The 21541-nt window shown below is 44.8% G+C and overlaps 1 protein-coding gene across 1 annotated transcript; it reads left to right on the plus strand.

Annotated features, from left to right (window-relative positions):
• Positions 1-9355: 9355 nt before the first annotated feature.
• Positions 9356-14111, plus strand: LOC123066462 (CASP-like protein 5B3). The gene is made up of 3 exons (XM_044489538.1): positions 9356-9659; positions 11575-11707; positions 13559-14111. The coding sequence occupies exons 1-3, from the start codon at positions 9529-9531 to the stop codon at positions 13760-13762; spliced, it is 468 nt and encodes a 155-aa protein (XP_044345473.1). The 5' UTR covers positions 9356-9528; the 3' UTR covers positions 13763-14111.
• The last annotated feature ends 7430 nt before the right edge of the window (positions 14112-21541 follow it).

The following is a 21541-nucleotide window of genomic DNA, read 5'->3' on the forward strand; positions in this document are numbered from 1 at the left end:
AAATTAGGGGAAACAAGATAGCAAGAAACACATGTGAAACACAAAACAAAGAAACACTAGAGAACTTCGTCTAGAAGGGGTCGGCGACAAAGTCACCTATATTAGAGTATATTGACCGAGGAGTCAAGTGATAGCACTTGATCGTAGGTCATACTCATCGTTTAAGCTCAAAACGGGGTTACCATTTTTCGTTTAAGCATTCTGATGTATTCACATCATGTTGAGCTGCTTTGACCCATGACTTGGGGTAAAGCTTCTCTACGATGGAATAACATACCTTGGGTTGTGTTGATCTTGATCATGTAGTTGAACTTGTGTGGGATGCTCAAGGTTGATGTAGTCCATCAAGAGTTGAGAGCACCCCTTGTAGTTGAGTTCATATTCCTACATAGGTTAGTTTTGCAAGCAAGAGCACTTGTGTATCCAAAATGACAATCATGAAACTTGATACCAAATGAGATTTGATATATAGAAATTGTCAGAAGATATGTTGAGTGAATTCATGCTTCCTTGTATTCAACAACCATCTAGTAGAAACTTGGTGATGTAGAGATTGTGTAAGATGTGAGTGACTTGCAATCTCATAGATTTGAGCTCATACAAGTACCTACAAGGGTTAGATAACATGCAAGGGTACAAGTATAGACCCAAGACATATGATTATCATAAGAGAAATATCAAGGATTAGTCATAGAAAGGCTCATGCCTTGCATGCATCTAGATGGAGTTCCTACTCCAAGTTTGAGTCATAAATGATGTTCAATTCACCTCTCAAATGGCAAAATACTTTCTCATCAAGAAGTTTGGTGAATATATCTGCCAATTGCTTATCGGTATGAACATGCTTAAGAATGATGTCTCCTTTAGCAACATGATCCCGAATGAAATGATGACAAACTTCAATATGCTTAGTTCGAGAATTTTGCACGGGATTGTGAGCAATCTTAATAGCACTTTCCTTATCACAAAGCAATGGAACATGTTTCACATACATCCCATAATCATTAAGAGTTTGGGTCATCCAAAGTAATTAAGCACAACATGATCCGGCGGCAATGTTTTCCACCTCGGCGGTGGATAAGGATACCGTGTTTTGTTTCTTGGAGGACCAAGATACAAGAGATCTACCAAGAAATTGACAAGTACCCAAAGTGGACTTTCTATCAACCTTGTCATCGGCATAGTCCGAGTCAGAGTAGCCAACAAGATCAAAATTAGACCTCTTAGGATACCAAATGCCAAAGTTTGGTGTATAAATTAAGTATCTCACTATCCTTTTCACAGCCTTAAGATGACATTCTTTAGGGGGCGCTTGATATTGTGCACACATGCACAGACTTAGCATAATATCGGGACGGGAGGCACATAGATATAACAATGAACCAATCATAGAGCGGTAAACCTTTTGGTCAACCGGTTTGCCATCCTTAGTCAAGTCAAGATGTCCACTAGTAGGCATGGGTGTTTTCATACCTTTGCTTTCTTGCATGCTGAACTTCTTGAATAATTCCTTGGTATACTTTGTTTGGGAAACAAAGGTACCCTCCTTAGTTTGTTTGATTTGCAAACCAAGCATTTGAGTTCACTCATCATAGACATCTCAAACTTCTTCGACATTAGCCTTCCAAACTTTTCGCTAAAATGAGGGTTAGTTGAACCAAATATGATATCATCGACATAAATTTTGCACACAAATAATTCTTCATTAACCCTTTTAGTAAAAAGTATAGAATCATTTTTTCCAATCTCAAAGCCTTTTTCAATAAGGAACTTCGTCAAGCATTTATACCACGCTCTAGGAGCTTGTTTGAGACCATAAAGAGCTTTGTGAAGTTTGTAAACATGATTAGGTTTCTTGGGACTAACAAAGCCGGGAGGTTGTTTAACTTAGACTTCCTCCTGAATTTCTCCATTTAGAAAAGCACTTTTGGTTTAGAGTGATATCATGGTGATTGGCATAAGCAAGTAAGATGTGTATGGACTCAAGTTTAGCAACGGGGGCATATGTCTCACCATAGTCCATACCTTCGACTTGAGTGTAGCCTTGGGTGACGAGACGGGCCTTGTTGCGTACAACTTGTCCATCTTCATCTTGCTTATTCCGAAACACCCATTTGGTTCCAATGACATTTTGGTTGTCGTCCGGCTTTTCTACCAATGTCCACACTTGGTTCCTCTCGAAATTGTGTAGCTCTTCATGCATGGCGTTCACCCAATCCGGATCATCAAGAGCTTCTTCAACCTTCATAGGTTCAATACTAGAAATGAATGAGTAATGCTCACAAAATTTAGCCAAACGAGTTTTAGAGAGAGTAATTCTCCCACTTTGAATAGCATCAAAGATTTGTTCAATGGGATGATCTCTTGAAACTCTTGTTCTAACTCGTGAGAGCTTTTGTTTGGGTCGGGGTGGAACATCCTGTTCATTGTCTTGTTCTTCCTCTTGTCCTTCTTCATTGTTGTTGGCGTTGTTGTTCTCTTGTCGAGGTGGAGAAGGAGGTCGATGAGGTTCATCTTGTTGTATTTCCTCGTTTCCTTCGTCTTAACGTGTTCCACTTGTGGATGCCTCCAAGTCAACTTGTGGTTCACCTTGGTGTGAAATTGAGGCTTCCACTTGAACGAATGAGGTACTTTCCTTCACCTCCATTGACCGAATATTGCCAATAGACAAGTCTTGAATTGCTTCCGAGGGATCTTTATCTCCTACATCAATTGGCAATTTCTCTACTTGAGAGCCGTTAGATTCATCAAACTTCACATCCAGCGTCTCTTCAACCTTTCGGGTGAAATTGTTGTAGACACGGTAAGTGTGAGAGTTTGAGCCATAACCGAGTAGGAAACCTTCATGAGATTTAGGGCCAAATTTCGAACGATGATGCTTATCAAGAATGTAACACTTTGAGCCAAATACTAGAAAGTATCCAACTTGGGGTTTGTTACCGGTGAGAAGCTCGTATGTCGTCTTGCCAAGAAGCTTATGAAGATATAGTCAATTAGTGGTATGACAAGCTGTCTCAACCGCTTCTGCCCAAAAGTATTTTGGTGTCTTGTATTCATCAAGCATTGTTCTTGCCATCTCGATGAGTGTCCGGTTCTTCCTCTCAACAACTCCATTTTGTTGAGGTGTGTACGTAGCCGAGAACTCATGTGAAATCCCTTCTTCGTCAAGAAAAGTATCCACATTAGCATTCTTGAACTCCTTTCCATTGTCGCTCCAAACCTTCTTGATCTCCACTTCAAATTGATTTTGGGCCTTCCTAGCAAAGTTCTTGAAGCTCTTTTGGACCTGTGATTTATCATCAAGAAAGAACACCCACGTAAATCTTGAAAAATCATCAACAATGACCAATCCGAATGAGTTACCACCGAGACTCTTGTAGGCGTTGGGACCAAAAAGATCCATATGAAGCAGCTCGAGTGCTCTTCTCATGGTCATAATGTTTTTCACGGGATGACTTCCTCCAACTTGTTTTCCTGCTTGACAAGTACTGCAAAGTCTATCCTTGTCAAATATAACATCTTTAACACCAAGGATATGATCACCTTTAATAAGCTTATCAAGATTTCGCATGCCCACGTGACCTAACCTTCTATGCCACAACCAACCTTTTAGAAATTAAGAAAGTTCTAGGTTGAGCCTTTTTAGTGAAATCAACAATGTATAGATCACCTCTACGTATACCGGTAAAGACCATATCATGATTATATCTTCGAAACACTTGGCAATCTATTTCAGTAAATAAGACATTGAAACCAAAATCGGCTAGTCTAGATACGGAAAGTAAATTATAGCCAAGAGATTCAACGAGCATACATTTTGTATGGAGATGTCATGTGAGATGGCCACCTTACCAAGGCCAACCACCTTACCCTTTGAGTTATCACCAAAAGTGACATACTTTCGAGGGTTGTTGTTTTCGGCAAGCTCACGGAACATATCCTTATCTCCGATCATATGATCAGTGCATCCACTATCAAGAACTCATTCCTTTCCTCCGGCCATGTAACCACGAAGGTTAGCCATAAGACCAAATTGTATCATAGACTCATCAAGATCAAAGTCACTATCATCATCCTCATCATAATATCCATGTTCAACATCATCTTGTGATTGATCATCACCTATGGAGAGTGATTCATTAGATCTATGACAATGTGCATCTTTATGAATTCTAATGACTTGAGGATGATGCTACTATTGACTCCAAAATCTTCTTTGGCACACATAAGGTCACGAAGCTCAAAAAGACAGTCATCAAATTTAGGATCACTAGGTTTCATTTTATGAAAAGCTTTGGACTTTTGAAGAATCACATTTAGGTTTTTCAAGGAATAGTTTGGAAAGTGTTCCTCAAGATATCTCCATATGGTGTAAGCACATTCAAGTGTAGGCAAGCATACAATCAAGTTTCTAGGCAATCCTCTAATGATAAGATTAATAGTTCTAAGATTGCGGATCATGTTAAGAGATTCATCGGAGGTAGGATGCAAGGGATCAATAGGAGGCGCACAAGGGCTAGTAATATACTTGTTCAAGTGATATTCATTGAAAATCTCAAGCATCTCATTTTTCCAAGCACTATAGAACTCTCCATAAGCATAAGCACTCTAAGTCTAATACTCCTAATCGTAGACTCATCCATCTTCCTCCAATGGTGATTAAACCAAAGCAATAGAGACCAATGCTCTGATACCAATTGAAAGGATCGAGAAGAGGTGTCTAGAGGGGGTGATTAGACCCTCAACAAGGAAAGGTAGCAGTTTTTAAGTTCTTTAAGTTGAGGTGGAGTTTTAGCACAAGTTTAAGCATTCACAATACATTTCAAGCAAGCATGGCAATAGTATAAGCAGCGGAAAGAGTAAAGCATGCAATTTGCAAGAAAGTAAAGGGATGAGATTGGAGTGTGCAAACGCAATGAAGACACGGAGATTTTTGGCGTGGTTCCGATAGGTGGTGCTATCGTACATCCACGTTGGTGGAGACTTCAACCCACGAAGGGTAACGGTTGCGCGAGTCCATGGAGGGCTCCACCCACGAAGGGTTCACGAAGAAGCAACCTTGTCTATCCCACCATGTCCATCGCCCACGAAGGACTTGCCTCACTCGAGTAGACCTTCATGAAGTAGGCGATCTCCTTGCCCTTACAAACTCCTTGGTTCAACTCCACAATCTTGACGGAGGCTCCCAAGTAACACCTAACCAATCTAGGAGACACCACTCTCCAAAAGGTAATAGATGGTGTGTTGATGATGAACTCCTTGCTCTTGTGCATCAAATGATATTCTCCCCAACACTCAACTCTCTCTCACAAATTTGGCTATGGTGGAAAGATGATTTGAGTGGAAAGCAACTTGGGGAAGGCTAGAGATCAAGATTCTTATGGTTGGATTGGAATGTCTTGGTCTCAACACATGAGTAGTTGGTTCTCTCTCAGAAAATGAGTACTGGAAGTGTAGGCACGTTCTGATGGCTCTCTCTTGAATAGAGAAGGGGGTGGAGGGGTATATATAGCCTCCACACAAAATCCAACCGTTACACACATTTGACTCAACTCGGTCAGACCGAATAGAAGAACTCGGTGAGACCGATTCGGTTCAAAATGTGAATGTTAGGATTCTCGGTGGGACCGACATGATCAATTCGGTGGGACCGATGTGCTAGGGTTAGCGCAGAACCTCATCTCGGTGTGACCGATTGCATGAACTCGACGAGACCGATTTCAGCAATAAGCAAACAGAAAGTTGGTCAGGCAAACTCGATGGGACCGATCAGTCATTTCGGTAAGACCGAAATGTTATGAAGGGAAACAGAGAGGTGAGACCGAAATCCCTATCATTGAGACCGAACTGATTAGGGTTTTTGGCAGTGGCTATGTCAAAGGAACTCAATGGCGTCGGATATATCTAATCGGTGGGGCCGAGTTTGATTTTAGGTTTTGGACTTATTTGGAATATCGAAAAGTGGTTGAGGGCTTTGGAGCATACCACTAATCATTTTGAGCAAGTAGACCAGTAAGCAACACCTCGTCCCCTTTTAATAGTATTGACTTTTCCTATGGACTCAATGTGATCTTGGATCACTAACATTGAAATGAAGAGTCTTGAACTTTTGCCAATCTTTGTCCCTAGAATTTTGAAAGGGTTCCACATCCTCTTGTCCATGCCATGCCATTGTTGAACTTTCTGAAATATACTAGATAAAGCTATTAGTCCAACAAGAGATATGTTGACATTAATTACCAAAAATCACCCAGGGAGCACTTGTGCTTTCACACGTAGGACGCGCGGCTGGCGGCCGTGGCCGGCTGCGCCGACTCTGCATTGCGAGCGGCGCGCGCTTGGCGTCATGGAGCATCCACTGCTCCGCAACAATGTTTGGGTTCGCCGCGGCCATGGGGGCCATGGTCGCCTCACTTCCGCACTTGTCGTAGATTTGGCCCTCCGCTAGCCGGTGTTGCTCGGGAAGGAGCAGGTTCTACCTCTGCTCCTCTTGCTCCCGTTGGAACACCGACACATGAGCCGGAGCACGCTCCTCCTCCTCCACCATGACTGCGTCATAGTGCGCCTGCATCTGCTCCATGGTCAGGCCGACATTTAGCGGCATGGTGTCCAGCACCGTGTTGTCGTCAGAGCCCATAGGATAATTGTCGGAGACATTAGGCGAGCTGGTCGGCATGCCCAACTCGATATGCCTGGCACGGTGGAATTGCGAGGTGGCTGCAAGGATAGCCACCTCATGCTTCAAATCCGATGATAGAGTATCCCACGGAGCGTTCCCGCCCACGGTCATGGCGGATGTGGAGCAAAGGAGGAGGATGTGTAGCGGATGTGTTGTGGCGTGGAGTGGCTGAAGGAAATATGCCCTAGAGGCAATAATAAAGTTGTTATTTTATATTTCCTTCTATCATGATAAATGTTTATTATTCATGCTAGAATTGTATTAACCGGAAACTTGATACATGTGTGAGTACATAGACAAAACAGAGTGTTCCTAGTATGCCTCTACTTGACTAGCTCGTTAATCAAAGATGGTTAAGTTTCCCGACCATAGACATGTGTTGTCATTTGATGAACAGGATTACATCATTAGAGAATGATGTGATGGACAAGATCCATCCGTTAGCTTAGCATAATGATCGTTTAGTTTTATTGCTATTGCTTTCTTCATGACTTATACATGTACCTTTAACTATGAGATTATGCAACTCCCGAATACCGGAGGAACACCTTGTGTGCTATCAAACATCACAACGTAACTAGGTGATTATAAATATGCTCTACAGGTGTCTCCGATGGTGTTTTTTGAGTTGGCATAGATCGAGATTAGGATTTGTCACTCCGAGTATCGAAGAGGTATCTCTGGGCCCTCTCGACAATGCACATCACTATAAGCTTTGCAAGCAATGTGATTAATGAGTTAGTTATGGGATGATGCATTACGGAACGAGTAAAAAGACTTGCCGGTAACGAGATTGAACTAGGTTGAGGATACCGACGATCGAATCTCGGGCAAGTAACATACCGATGACAAAGGGAACAACGTATGTTGTTATGCGGTTTGACCGATAAAGATCTTCGTAGAATATATAGGAGACAAGAGCATCCAGATTCTGCTATTGGTTATTGGCCGGAGATGTGTCCCGGTCATGTCTACATAGTTCTCGAACCCGTAGGGTCCGCACGCTTAACGTTCGATGACAATTTGTATTATGAGTTTCGTGATTTGATGTACCAAAGTTTGTTCGGAGTCCCGAATGAGATCACGGACATGACGAGGAGTCTCGAAATGGTCGAGAGGTAAAGATCGCTATATTGGATGGCTATATTCGAACATCGGAAAGGTTCTGAGTGATTCGGGTATTTTTCGGAGTACCGGAGAGTTACAGGAATTCGCCGGGGGAAGTAGTGGGCCTTAATGGGCCATACGGGAAAGGAGAGAAGGGCCTCAAGGGGTGGCCGCGTGCCCCCCCCCCATGGCAAGTCCGAATTGGACTAGGGAAGGGGTGACGCCCCCCCCCCCCTCTTTCCTTCTCCCTCTTCTACTCCTTCCCTCTCCCCTCTTGGAAAAGGAAGGGGACTCGAACTAGGATTGGGAATCCTAGTTGGACTCCCCCTATAGGCGCGCCCCTCCTAGGCTAGCCTCCTCCTCCTCCCTCCTTTATATACATGGCCAAGGGGGCATCCCAAAGCACAACAGATAATCTCTTAGCCGTGTGCGGTGCCCCCCTCCACAGTTACACACCTCGGTCATATCGTTGTAGTGCTTAGGCGAAGCCCTGCGCCGGTAGCTTCATCATCATCGTCACCACACCGTCGTGCTGACGGAACTCTCCCTCGGCCTCAACTGGATCAAGAGTACGAGGGACGTCGTCGAGCTAAACATGTGCTGAACTTGGAGGTGCCGTACGTTCGATGCTAGGATCGGTTCGATCGTGAAGACGTACGATTACATCAACCGCATTGATATAACGCTTCCGCTTTTGGTCTACGAGGGTACGTGGACACACTCTCCCCGCTCGTTGCTATGCATCACCTAGATAGATCTTGCGTGATCGTAGGAATTTTTTTGAATTTACTGCGTTCCCCAACAGTGGCCACCTTTAAATAGCAGATTCCGGTGAGGCCAAGCATCCGGATGCGTCAACGCGCGGAGCCGGAGTTGGTTCCTCGGTCGGCGAGCCTGCTTAATGGCGGCATATGATGAAAGGGCGTGGTAGATATCTGTCCTGTCCTGTACAACAAATGTTGCCCTGGCATTGAACAGACGCGAACACCGGGGACACTACGCTGACGGCTCTCTCGACCAGCACGACGCTTCAATGTCGGTGCCAATTATAGGTCGCATCCGCTCTGGGCCGTCGTCATTGTGGAGCGGCCGCTCTACAACGACGTGAATGCGGGCGGTTAACCCCGAGTGGGAACGCACACGGGCGAGGGAGTAGGGTTTTGAGTTGGTCAGGTAGTCAGGAGCGGGCGTAGAAGCAGTCCAGACGCCCTTAAAGCCCCCCACCCCCGCCCCAAGTTTGTCTTTGTGTGTGTGTATGGGCGGGGGGATGTGTCCAGACTGCCCAATTGACTTATACAGAACCACATTGGATGGCACAACACGTCCGGCTCACACGGCGTGACCGTATGTAGATGGACCTTTTTTTTCTTTTTTTTTGCGGGCAAGATAATAGGAGGACTAACAAGGGACAGGTTGGGACGAGGAGTAAAGGTGACAACCAATGTACGTACGATGTGGTTACTCAGTTGAGTTTATTACTTGCGTTCCATTTGTATCTCGAAAGAGCAGAAGTACCCTGCTCTGCCATCACCTTTCCCATCTGGTCTACCCCAAGCCAAGCGCACTGCGCACATAAAAAAGTGCTATAGCCACCTCCCGCTCACAGCCATCACCTTTCCCATCCCTCCCCACACGAGCTAAGCGCACACAGCAACTGCCACAGATCCTGCCCGGCCGGCCAGCCAGGACTCCATCGGCTTCTCCGCCACACCTCTCTGCAGCAAGCAGAGCCCAGGCAGGGGATGAAGCGCGTAGTGGGGAGCCCGGGGACATGGAGCGGCATGGCGCTGCGGCTGTCGCAGTGCGTCTTCGCGGCCGCGTCCGTCTTCTCGTTGGTCTCCGGCTTCGGCTACTCCAACTACAGCGCCTTCTTGTACTCCCTGCCCTCCCCACCCCCCTACTACTAATTTTATTCCTCCGCAAATCCTATTTCTCTTTCTTCCCTAGAATGCCCATTGTGTGTTTTCTTGCAAATTCATGAGCAATCAGTTATGTGAGAGTCCCTCTGGGTCTGTTGTGTTCGATCTGTGTTTGGAGGACACAGGCCGGTGTGAAACCCTAAGTTTCTAGGCTTATTATAAAACTTAGAATCCTACAATTGCCCGACAAAACATTATTATCAACCCTTGTTTAAGAGAACTCAGATGAGGCAGATTTAACGCCTTTTTCTGAAGTGAAAACCTGGTGATTACTAGCTCATCTGCAAAGGATTCTGAATGTTCTGCTAAATCTCTCCTCGGCATTGAAAAAACGAATTGATCAGTTAGGAACTAGCTCATCTGCGGCTGCACTGCAGTATATACAAAAATACTTGAAGCAACTGATGGATTAAAGCATTATTGATACCTCAACTATGGGGACACCCATCAAACTTAACGGCATCCTACAGTCATCGCTGTGTTCTTTAAAAAAAAGGAACAACAACCTTATTATGTGCTTGGAAGTTGGAACCAGTTCATACATAAAAGAGTAATTTTAGCATGCTCCCTCCATCCCTTTTCACATACACAAGTATCTATCACATTTGACTTAGCACATACGAAATACGGCAGAATTGGGAGGCTTCCACCAACTTCCTCATTCAATAAACTTCGAAACATATCTCCATGACTACCTTCAATGCTCTCAAAATTAGTACTAACTGTTGTTTGTCCGGTCACCCACCCAACTAGTAGTAAATATATGGCCTCACCGGAACAAAGGAAATGAGTCTTCATTAGGTGACTTCCTTATTTGAGTTCTAAGACGGTTTTATGTAGTAGATTTTGTTCCATTACAGAGTTCATGCCCTGTTTGCAGGACCACAAACTCGACATCGTACATATTTATGCTCAATTCTCAATAATCTGGGGAGTTTACTTGAACTTGAGTGTTCTTTTTCATAACAAGAGCTGGATTGTTCTGTTACCGTCTATTAATGTTCTCTGTGAATGATTAGAGAGACATTCTTTGTCTGAAATGCGAGCTGCAACATTTAAATTTCCAGTGGTATTGGGAATCCTGATTGTCAGCAGTGTCCAAATCTCTTGTTACGGTCTACTCCCCCCATCCCATAATGTAAGACATTTTTTGACGTGTCAAAAAACGTCTTACATTATGGGACGGAGGGAGTAGTATTCAAGTTGAATATTTCCAAAGTTTATTGATAATTTATTAATATCCCCTGTATTTAAATAGTATATGTCACTCTACCCAACTTCTAGTCTTGTGCACTTGTTGAGGATTAAAACAAGTTAGGAAACATGCATGTGTTTGCTGAAGCCACCCTACGAATGGTTTATGATCTGGTAAGGTGGTTGCTAGAAATTGGCTGCTAATTAATCTTTCCCTAGAATGTTTCTGTGTGAACCGTCACTTGGTGTGATGTAGTCAGGGAGAACTCGGACCTGGGATGTTCTAGGGCCGGGATTAGTTCCAACCTCAATTCCCTGCAGGACGGAGTGAACACCTTACTTGTTCAAAAATGGAATCGGAATATTGGACATATTTTATTTTTTGTATGTGTAACGAAGCCATTCGTTTTTCATTTAACCCACAGTTTTTCCTCCCATGCATTATAATATTTTTTAGAATGGTTAAAAGTAGGTTTTATAGGTCAACATACATGTCTTGACTGTATGCTGGTGTGTGCCAATTATTTATATTCACATCAAGTTCATGCCATTGAGACTATGAACTGCATAAAGTCTTCAATTTCTTGACTACTCTTCAGAACTGCTTGGGCCGGAACTCAAGTGTGTTTTGTCGACATCATCTAACGAGTGTATTCTGGTGTCCCTTCATTTCAGCTACATGAATCTAGCGTTGATTCTGCAGACTATGTGGAGTTTGGGCCTTGTTTGTAAGGATATCTTTGCTCTAAGGAATAAAAAGGATCTTCACACCCCGGATAATCTATTGATCATTGTTATGGTTGACTGGGTAAGCCGTTCACTTTGTCTCTAATGTTGTCCATGAGCTACGTCTGAATTTACTGAAGTCATGTACTGAAGCAATTGAACCCAGATTTTTTTTTATCATTAGTTCTTACGAAAAAAGAAATTCAGGATAAGTGCAACTCATGCTTTTCTATTGGCCAAATTCTTGTTCTGCCTCCCTCTAAGCTTTAAAGAGATTTATTTGCCAAAGCGCTCCATCAAACTTTGTCGATGAATTGTCCATTTGAGCAATAAATTATACCCAAAAAGGCTTTTGCCCCGCTTTATATATAAAGCAATGATCAACCACAGCCAGGTACAAATGCACGCCACCACAACACACGCACACACCCAAGGCGGGATACATATAGGCGCTGAGCGCAGCAACACCACCCCTAGCACTACAAGAGCAACCCGGGGTCCACCACCGTGAACACCACCCCGAGCACTATGACGAACCGAGGGCTCCAAGGCGGCGCCTTCAGGAAGGTTAGGACACCAGAGCGCCGCCACCGCCCGACCCGAGGGTCAGAGTTTCCCCTGGAGCAACACGACGGGCAATGAGAGCCATGACGACGCCTTCAAGAAGGGAACGAGCTTCACCGCAGCCGGTTCGTCCAAGGATAGATCAGTTTTTCACCCCGGCCAACACTCACCACCACCGAACACCACACCCCGGAGACCACGCCACCCACATGACCATGGCCACCAGGCAGCACCAAGCCGCGGGCTCTGCCCATGAGCATCGCGGTACCACCACCAGGGCCGCCTCCCCCGGCATCCAAGACTTTGACACCACCTCACCCGAGACTTGCCGCTACCCCAACCAAAGATACGACCGGAAAGGACCCGCCTTCCGCATCCCTAGACGGCCCCGAGTGCCGTGACCAAATAGGCCGGCCAAAACTGGTCTTCATCGACCCGTCCTGCTGCAACGGGCACGAGACGAGCTCGGTCCTGCCGCCGGGCGCGAGACGAGCATAGTCCTGCTGCCGGGCGCAAGACGACCTCAGACCTGCTGCTGGGCACGAGACGAGGTCAGTCCTGCTGCCGGGCGCGAGACGAGCTTGGTCCTACAGCACCGGGCACGATACGAGCGATGGACCGCGGCTGGTATCGGGCCGACCCTTCGACGGAGGTAGCACCCAGACAACGGGGGAAGGGGTCGAAGGTCGCGACACAGACCGCCTACAGACGGGCCAATGCCAGACAAAACCAGCCGCGGCCGCAGCCGATCTGCCACCACCACAACACCAGCGCCTCCACGCTCTGGCCAGATCCGCCCGGAGCCCCACCAACCCGCACCGGAGCAGTGAAGACACTAGCCGCATCACCACCACCTCATCAGGGCCACCGCCCACCCCTGCCAACGCCAACCCTCACCATCCACCGGATCTGGGCTAGGAATCCCAGATCCGCGGCCCCCGCCAACCACCACCATCCAGAACAGGGCAGGGGGCCAGATCCGCCGCCAACGCCAATGCCATGCGGCCTTTGGACGGCGGCGGCGAGGGAGGGGGTTGAGGCGAGAGGGTCGGGGAGGCGGTGCTAGGGTTTCCTCCCGGGGGCACCCGCGGGAGTGCCTCGGGGAGGGAGGGATCGCCTGTGTTATGAAGAGGGGGGGGGGGCAATAAATTTTAACAGCTAACATGCTTTGCATGACTTTTTGGTCAATCAACGCTATAGTTTATCAAAGGTTCTTTTTTCCTGTTATTAGAACTAATGGCTGTCATTACATCTCACAAGCACAGTGCAGATACCCCGTGAAATCAATTTTATTACTCGAGCCGTTCTTGGAATCTTTAGCTAGCAAAGGTCTATCTGAGTGAAAGCGTCAATTGTGAATGCATTGCAGGTCGTGGCGATTTTCATGTTCTCAGCAGCCTGCGCCTCCGCGAGCCTGACAATTTTCTTCATGTGGGATACGCACTTATGCGGGGAATACTCACGGCTGGCCTGCCGGCAGTTCGGGCTTTCGGTTGTCCTGGCGTTCATCACGTGGTTGCTGCAAGCTGCATCCTCTTTCTCCGGGTTCTGGCTACTGGTTTCGTTCTTCTAGTGTTCTCCCGTGCTCATAATCGCCGTCACGTCAGGCTAATTGTCAGTCAGGACTCAGGAGGGTAAATCGGTTGAAATGTGCTCGGGACACTTGCTAATTCCATCCCTTGTTGGATAGATGGATTGTCTGTTTGATAGTAGCTCATCTTTATTCTGGGCGTTGGTTATGAGCTCCTTGTGGTGGAACAGTTACTGCTTGGTGATGCGGGATTCATTAATATTAATAGTAGTATATGAGCTAACTCCCCATCTAAGGTACCTGAAAAATGCCCTGGTTATTGTGCAATGGAATTTTATATCCCTTCAAAAAAAAATGTGTTGAACACATTTTTGGAAGGATGTTCAGTTTAGTCTTTGCCCTGCTCTATAGTTTCAACCTGGTTCATAAATTCAGAAGGAAGCAATATATATTCATTGACAGAAAAGTTTAGATCGTAGTTTGCAACAGCATCCACTAAAAACAGCATAGCAACTTCGTTGAATAATATAATTCCAAGCATAAAGGTATTCAAGGCCTGCACAATCTTAAACTGATAAAGGCGTACTAGATTTATTTGAAAGCATATTGCAAAAATCCAACAGCTCTTTCATTCATGCAGTTCATCGCCAGTCTCAAAAGGACATGTTGGTGACAATATAAATTACTACTCGGTCCAGCAAACGTTAACAAATTCCCAATAATTGATGTTAAACACAAATTACAAAACACGTACTTTTTTAAAGAAATTTATCAACTTTTTTGAAACGCAAATCCCAAAGATAGAAGAAACCGGACAAACCAAAAACCCCAAAATAGAAACCATACATGCTCTCGTTGGTTAGTGGTATACTACTTGAAGAAGCAAAAAGAAGGTAACTAGGAGCAACAAGAAAATAGTCTAGTTGATTACCGCGGTTGTACGTACATTGGCTGCTTATCGGCACGGACAACATACTTTTAAAAAGACCATACTATCATTTATTATGAAGTGATATGGAGAGATCTTCTCCGTTGATGTGTTTAGGGTTGCACAGAAGCAGAAGTTGATCAAAAATCGATAAAAAACTTATAAGTTGAATGACCTACATTCCCCTCGGGTGCACCATGTACGTGGACACATCTACAGACATTTGATGATCCTTGTTAGGGCATCTACAATGTTGACCTGCAAATTTGCTTCGGCATCCGTTCGTGGATAGGGGACCAGTCCGCGAACGCTGATGTTGAAAGCTGCCATCCAACACTACCCGCATACATTTCAAACAATGTTTCAACTAACTGGATAAAATTCGTACAAACAATGCGGATTTTCATATAAACGAGACGAGATTCATGCAAACATGGTGGAATTTTATTACATTTCGAACAAAAAAGAAACCCGGCCCTACACCACGTCCTCCATTTGTTGTTTCAATGAGCGGCGGCAGGGTTCAAGACACATGTAGTGGAGGTGTGGATTCCGGCGAGGAAGAGTAGAACGTGTGAGACGGTCCGGCCCACTTGGGACACAAGCATGCCGCCTCCCATGCCCTACTCATCCTCGGAGGAGTCTGTGACTGTCTGTCGTTGGCGCATGTGGACGTGAGGTCGATGATAGACGTGGATGGTCCATCGCTGCCCACCTGCCACGTGCGGCCCCAAAAGTTGGACGGTGACACGTAGGACACGCAGCTGGCGGCCATGGCCGGCTGCGCCGACCCTGCATTGCGAGTGGCGCACGCATGGCGTCCTAGCGTTACTCCACAACAATGTTCGGGTTTGCCGCGGCTATGGTGGCCTTGCTTGTGCGCTCGCCGTAGATTTGGCCCTCTGCCAACTGGTGCTGCTCGGGGAGGAGCAGGTTCTACCTCTGCTCCTCTTGCGCCTACCGGAACACCGACACAGGAGCCGGAGCATGCTCCTCCTCCTCCGCCAGGACTGCATCATAGTGTGCCCGCGTCTGCTCCATGGTCAGGCCGGCATCCAGCGACGCGGTGTCCAGCGTCGTGTTGTCGTCAGAGCCCATAGGATAATCGTTGGAGACCGATACGTCTCCAACGTATCTACTTTTCCAAACACTTTTCCCCTTGTTTTGGACTCTAACTTGCATGATTTGAATGGAACTAACCCAGACTGACGTTGTTTTCAGCAGAACTGCCATGGTGATATTTTTGTGCAGAAACAAAAGTTTTCGGAATGACCTGAAAATCCACGAAGATACATTTTGGAATTAATTAAAAATATTGGCGAAACAATCAACGTCAGGGGGGCCATACCCTATCCACGAGGGTGCAGGGCGCCCCCCTGGGGTGCGGCCCCCTACCTCGTGGGCCCCCTGGAACTCCACCAACCTCAACTCCAACTCCATATAATCACTTTCCGGGAACAAAAAATGAGAGAGAAGGATTCATCGTGTTTTACTATACGGAGCCGACGCCAAGCCCTAATCTTTCTCGGGAGGGCCGATCTGGAGTCCATTCGGGGCTCCAGAGAGGGGAATCCATCGCCCTTGTCATCATCAACCATCCTCCATCACCAATTTCATGATGCTCACCGCCGTGCGTGAGTAATCCCATCGTAGGCTTGCTGGAAGGTGATGGGTTGAATGAGATTTACCATGTAATCGAGTTAGTTTTGTTAGGTTTTGATCCCTAGTATCCATTATGTTCTAAGATTGACGTTGCTACGACTTTGCCATGCTTAATGCTTGTCACTAGGGCCCGAGTGCCATGATTTTAGATCTGAACCTATTATGTTTTCATGAATATATGTGAGTTCTTGATCCTATCTTGCAAGTCAATAGTCACCTACTATTTGTTATGATCCGGCAACCCCGAAGTAACAATAATCGGGACCACTCCCGGTGATGACCGTAGTTTGAGGAGTTCATGTATTCACTAAGTGCTAATGCTTTGGTCTGGTACTCTATTAAAAGGAGGCCTTAAAATCTCTTAGTTTCCAATAGGACCCCGCTGCCACGGGAGGATAGGACAAAAGATGGCATGCAAGTTCTTTTCATAAGCACGTATGACTATATACGGAATACATGCCTACATTACATTGATGAATTGGAGCTAGTTCTGTGTCACCCTATGTTATAACTGTTGCAAGGTAAATTGCATCCGACATAATTAGCCATCATTGATCCATTGCCTACGAGCTTTTCACATATTGATCTTTGCTTAGTTACTCCTCCGTTGCCACTGTTATGATTACTACAAAACCGCTACTGTTACCTTTGCCACCGTTACCGTTACTTCCATACTACTTTGCTACTAAATACTTTGCTGCAGATATTAAGTCTTTCAGGTGTGGTTGAATTGACAACTCAACTGCTAATACTTGAGAATATTCTTTGGCGCCCCTTATGTCGAATCAATAAATTTGGGTTGAATACTCTACCCTCGAAAACTGTTGCAATCCCCTATACTTGTGGGTTATCAGAGACCTTAGGCGAGCTGGTCGGCATGCCCTACTCGATCTGCCTGGCACGGTGGGACTGTGAGGTGGCTGCAAGGATGGCCACCTCGTGCTTCATCTCCGATGATAGAGTATCCCACAAAGTGTTCCTGCTCGCGGTCATGGCGGGTGTGAAGCCAAAGAGGAGGATGTGTAGCGGATGTGTTGTGGTGTGGAGTGGCTACCTTTAAATAACGGATTCCGATTAGGCCAGGCATCCAGATGCGTCAATGCGCGGAGCTGGAGTTGGTTCCTCGGTCGGCGAGCCTGCTTAATGGTGGCGTACGATGAAAGGGCGTGGTAGATATCTGTCATGTCCCGTACAACAAAGTTGCCCTGGCAATGAACTGACGTGGATGCCGGGGACACGATGCTGACGGCTCTCTCGACCAACACGACGCTTCAATGTCGGTGCCAATTATAGGTCACGTCCGCTCTGGGCCATCGTCATTGTGGAGCGGCCGCTCTACAATGACGTGAATGCCGCTTCTACTTAGGTGCCCCCCCCCCCTGGGATGAACACGAGGGGGAAACACAAGGACGGCCAGGATTAACCCAAAATGGTTCGAGATGAGGGGCACGATCGTCTTTTTTGCCCAAGTGTTTTTTTGTGGGGAGCCTGCGGGGCACGAACACGGCCCGAGTCATTCGTATGCGTATTTGTATACGGCCGGGTGATTTTTTTTCACGTGCAACCGCCCGCACATGGGGCAACACGTGCCATGGCAACTTGCCAAAACTGTCCCATCATATAAATGTGGAGGGGAACCACCTCCGGCCGCATCGCCCACCATTTCCCCCCGCCGCATCGTCTCCCTCTCCTCTCCCACCTCGTCGTCTCCCTCTCCTCAACCGCATAATCTCCATCACCTCCATCGCCATGGCAGACGTAGGACGTGAGTTCCCCGATTGGGCGCAGATCTGGTGGAGCAGGCGTGGCAGGTGGCGGCGGGCACATGGGTGAGGGAAGGTGCCAACGTCCTGGGCGGTGCAGCAGATGCTGCAGATCTGGAGAAGGTGGAGGCGGGCTGGAGCGGCGCAGTCCAGCCAGATGCGCCCGCTCTAGTGAGCTCCGGCGAGGCGCAGAAGGCGGAGAAGGTGGAGGCCGGCTCTGGCGAGGAGCAGGTGGAGTAGAAGGTAATTGCTTATCCCTTCTAGTTGGTAGTTTTTAGATTCTAGGGTTTTCTCTGCATTAGATTAGTTGGATGGAGGGTTAGATTAGTTGGATGGAGGGTTTTTTGCATTATAGGGTTTTCTATATTTGATTCGTCCAAGAATGGTGGACCACATATGATTATTAGATTAGTTTAGAAGTAGCCGGATTGTGGGATGGGGTACATAGAAGTTTGGATAGATTTTGTGACTGAATCATCCAGTAGATGTAGTAGTTAGGGTCTTTTAATTAGATGTTTAGTTAGGGTTTTTTGTATTGGATTCAGTTATAGCCAATGATACATAGATTATGTGATTGAATCATCCAGTAGATGTAGTAGTTAGGGGTTTTTAATTAGATATTTAGTTAGGTTTTTCTTAGTATTGGATTGATTTATATCTAGTGATATAGATTATGTGATTGAATCATCTAGTAGACGTATTAGTTAGTGTTTTTAAATTAGATGTTTAGTTAGGGTTTTTTGTATTGGATTCATTTATAGCCATACACACACACACACACACACACACACATATATATATATATACATATATATATATGTATATATATATATGTATATATATATATATGTATATAATTAAATTGTGTGATTGAATGATGCAGTAGAAGTAAGAGTTATGATTTTTTTAATTAGATGTATGAGTTAGGGTTATTTGTACTAGATTCATTTACATCCAATGATATATGTAATTAAACTTTGTGATTCATTGATCCAGTGGATGTCGGAGTTAGTGTTTCTTAATTAGATGTTGGAGATAGGGTATTTTAATTAGATGTAGGAGTTAAGCTTCATGATTTATTCAACCTTTAAATGTATTACCAAGGCTCTTTTACTTTCAGTTTGTACAAATTTTATAATGAAGTTACTAGCAAATATGGATACATTTGCAGAAGGGTGGCCTCAAAAACATTAACATGGCCTCAAATTTTATAATGAACTTACTAGCAAAGATTTTCCTCTTACTTATGATAATTTACAAAAATATGCAGCTGGGATGTCATCATTGTATAATTATGAAGTGAATATTTCAAGGCAGGATCCTAGCAAAAATATACTATCTTTTTTCATTAAGTATTGTGGGGGAAATTCGCTCAAAAGAAAAGTGTTGGGTTAATCCAGGGAATGTCAAGAATCCAGCTAGGATTTTCATTAGCACATCTGAAGGAAAGCATTTATTTGTATGTACAAATCAATGAACTTGTATGTTGATAACCCTACTGTTTATTATCTATATAGCTTAATTTATAGTCTATGAAATAGTTGTTGAAATGTACAAACCATGTGTAACCAGTGCACTTTATCAATATAGTTTAGAGCTTTTGTTCATTATGCAAAAAAATTGTTTAGGTAGCTATATCTATTTATCTGTAGGTTTCATATTAACTTGTTTTAGCATTGGAAAATATATTGGCAATATTGGTCCCTTGCAACATACCTTTGTAGTTCAAATTCACAATTTTGTTTGTAATGACATTCTTTGAACTGCAATACAAATCCTTGTAATTGATGTGCTTAATTACTTGACAATATAGAAGAATGAGGATCTTGAGGGCAAGAAGAGGAAGTTTGACATGACTGGGTTCGACGACCCATATGCTAGTGATGATGAGCCGTACGAGGTAAGGCCTAGTTGAAATGTTATTTGTGCATCGAGTTAGTCTTACATGTTTATAGTATTTGAATGCATAATGTATTAATGTCATTCATTAATGTGTGCAGTATGATTCTGGAGATGATGTGGTCGAGGGGAACGTCAAGTCATTTGAAGAGAAGCTGGTGGTGAAGATTAGGGCCGAGGGATCTGGTAGTTACCACAACTAGAAGACCGACAAGTTCCGCTGCCCCTACTGCAGCAGGCCCAAGCCCAGGTCTAGGTTAACGGAGCATCTTATGGAACATTGTCAGGCTACGGCGATCAACGGTGATGACAACAAGATCAGGGGGCAGCATGCTGCCCTCCTGAAGGTCATGAGAAGCCCTAACATGTAGTCCTGCACCATGCTAGTCATCAGAAGCTGGAAGCCCTACTCATCATCAGTAGATTTGATGATGTTTTACTTTTGGAAAGCTGCATCTGGGTGTGAACTGGTGGGAACTAGCTCTACTAATACAGTGTGTTTATATTAATGTAATGTATTATGTGTCTGAACTGGATCTATTGTGAACTGGGTGGTAATTGTGGTGTTAATCTAGAATGCTATCTATATTTGTGTGGCCTTAACTTTATTTGTAGTGAATGCTACCTTTTGTTTAGTTGTTGTTTCGCAAATGGTACTTCAGTGTTGCTTCAGATGCTTCAGACATGCTGCAACACTTATCCATGTTGTGGGCAAGTGCAACTTGCTGTGCCCATGTGCAATTCCTACCAAATTTAGAATCTGGCAATGTTCCAAATTAGCTGTGTCATGAATTATAGTACATGGTGTTTAGTAAAGTTACTGATAAGTGTTCATCCTCACACATTCCATCATTGCATCATTTGAATAAGCAAAAACATCAAATATTCCATCATTTGAACAACTGTTGCAATAACAGAGCTAATATTCCATCATCAAAGTGTGAAGGAAATAAAATGTAAATTTAGAAGAGTAATGTAATACTAGTTAAATCTTGTGTGTGCAAAAAATAGAATTTGAAATAAGATGCACTATATTTTTTATAGTTATATTATCCTACTTATTAGAAATTTGAAAATGTCACTTATTTATAAGAAAAGAAAATATAAATATTTAAAAAGCTGTGTTTGATAAAATATACCTTTTGAATTCATAGGGAATAATTTAAAATTAGGTGATTTATATGTTATTTTTTGATGGGTCAGATAATTTTTATGTAAACAAAAGGAAAAGGAACAAATAAACAAAAGGAAAAGCATGGGCCAGGCTAGCCATCTAGACCCACGCAAGTTAGGCTGGCCTGTCAAAGCCCATCCAATCTGGCCCATCACATGAGCGCAGGCAGAGCAGACGGCGGTGGGAGTTTTAGTCCCACCTCGCCTAGTGAGAGGCTGCCGCACCGGTTTATATACCTGGCTGCGACTCCCCACTCAAGCTCCTCTCATAAGCAGGCAGTACATTGCCTAATCATCATCCTCTCTGTCCTGTGGGGCCTACCAACAGGAGAGATTTCTGCCTCACGGGCATGCATCCTAGCCCATAACTGATTGGGTTCCTAGTCGTATGCAGGC

Source organism: Triticum aestivum, chromosome 3B, assembly GCF_018294505.1.
Source record: "Triticum aestivum cultivar Chinese Spring chromosome 3B, IWGSC CS RefSeq v2.1, whole genome shotgun sequence".
Classification (NCBI taxonomy): domain Eukaryota; kingdom Viridiplantae; phylum Streptophyta; class Magnoliopsida; order Poales; family Poaceae; genus Triticum; species Triticum aestivum.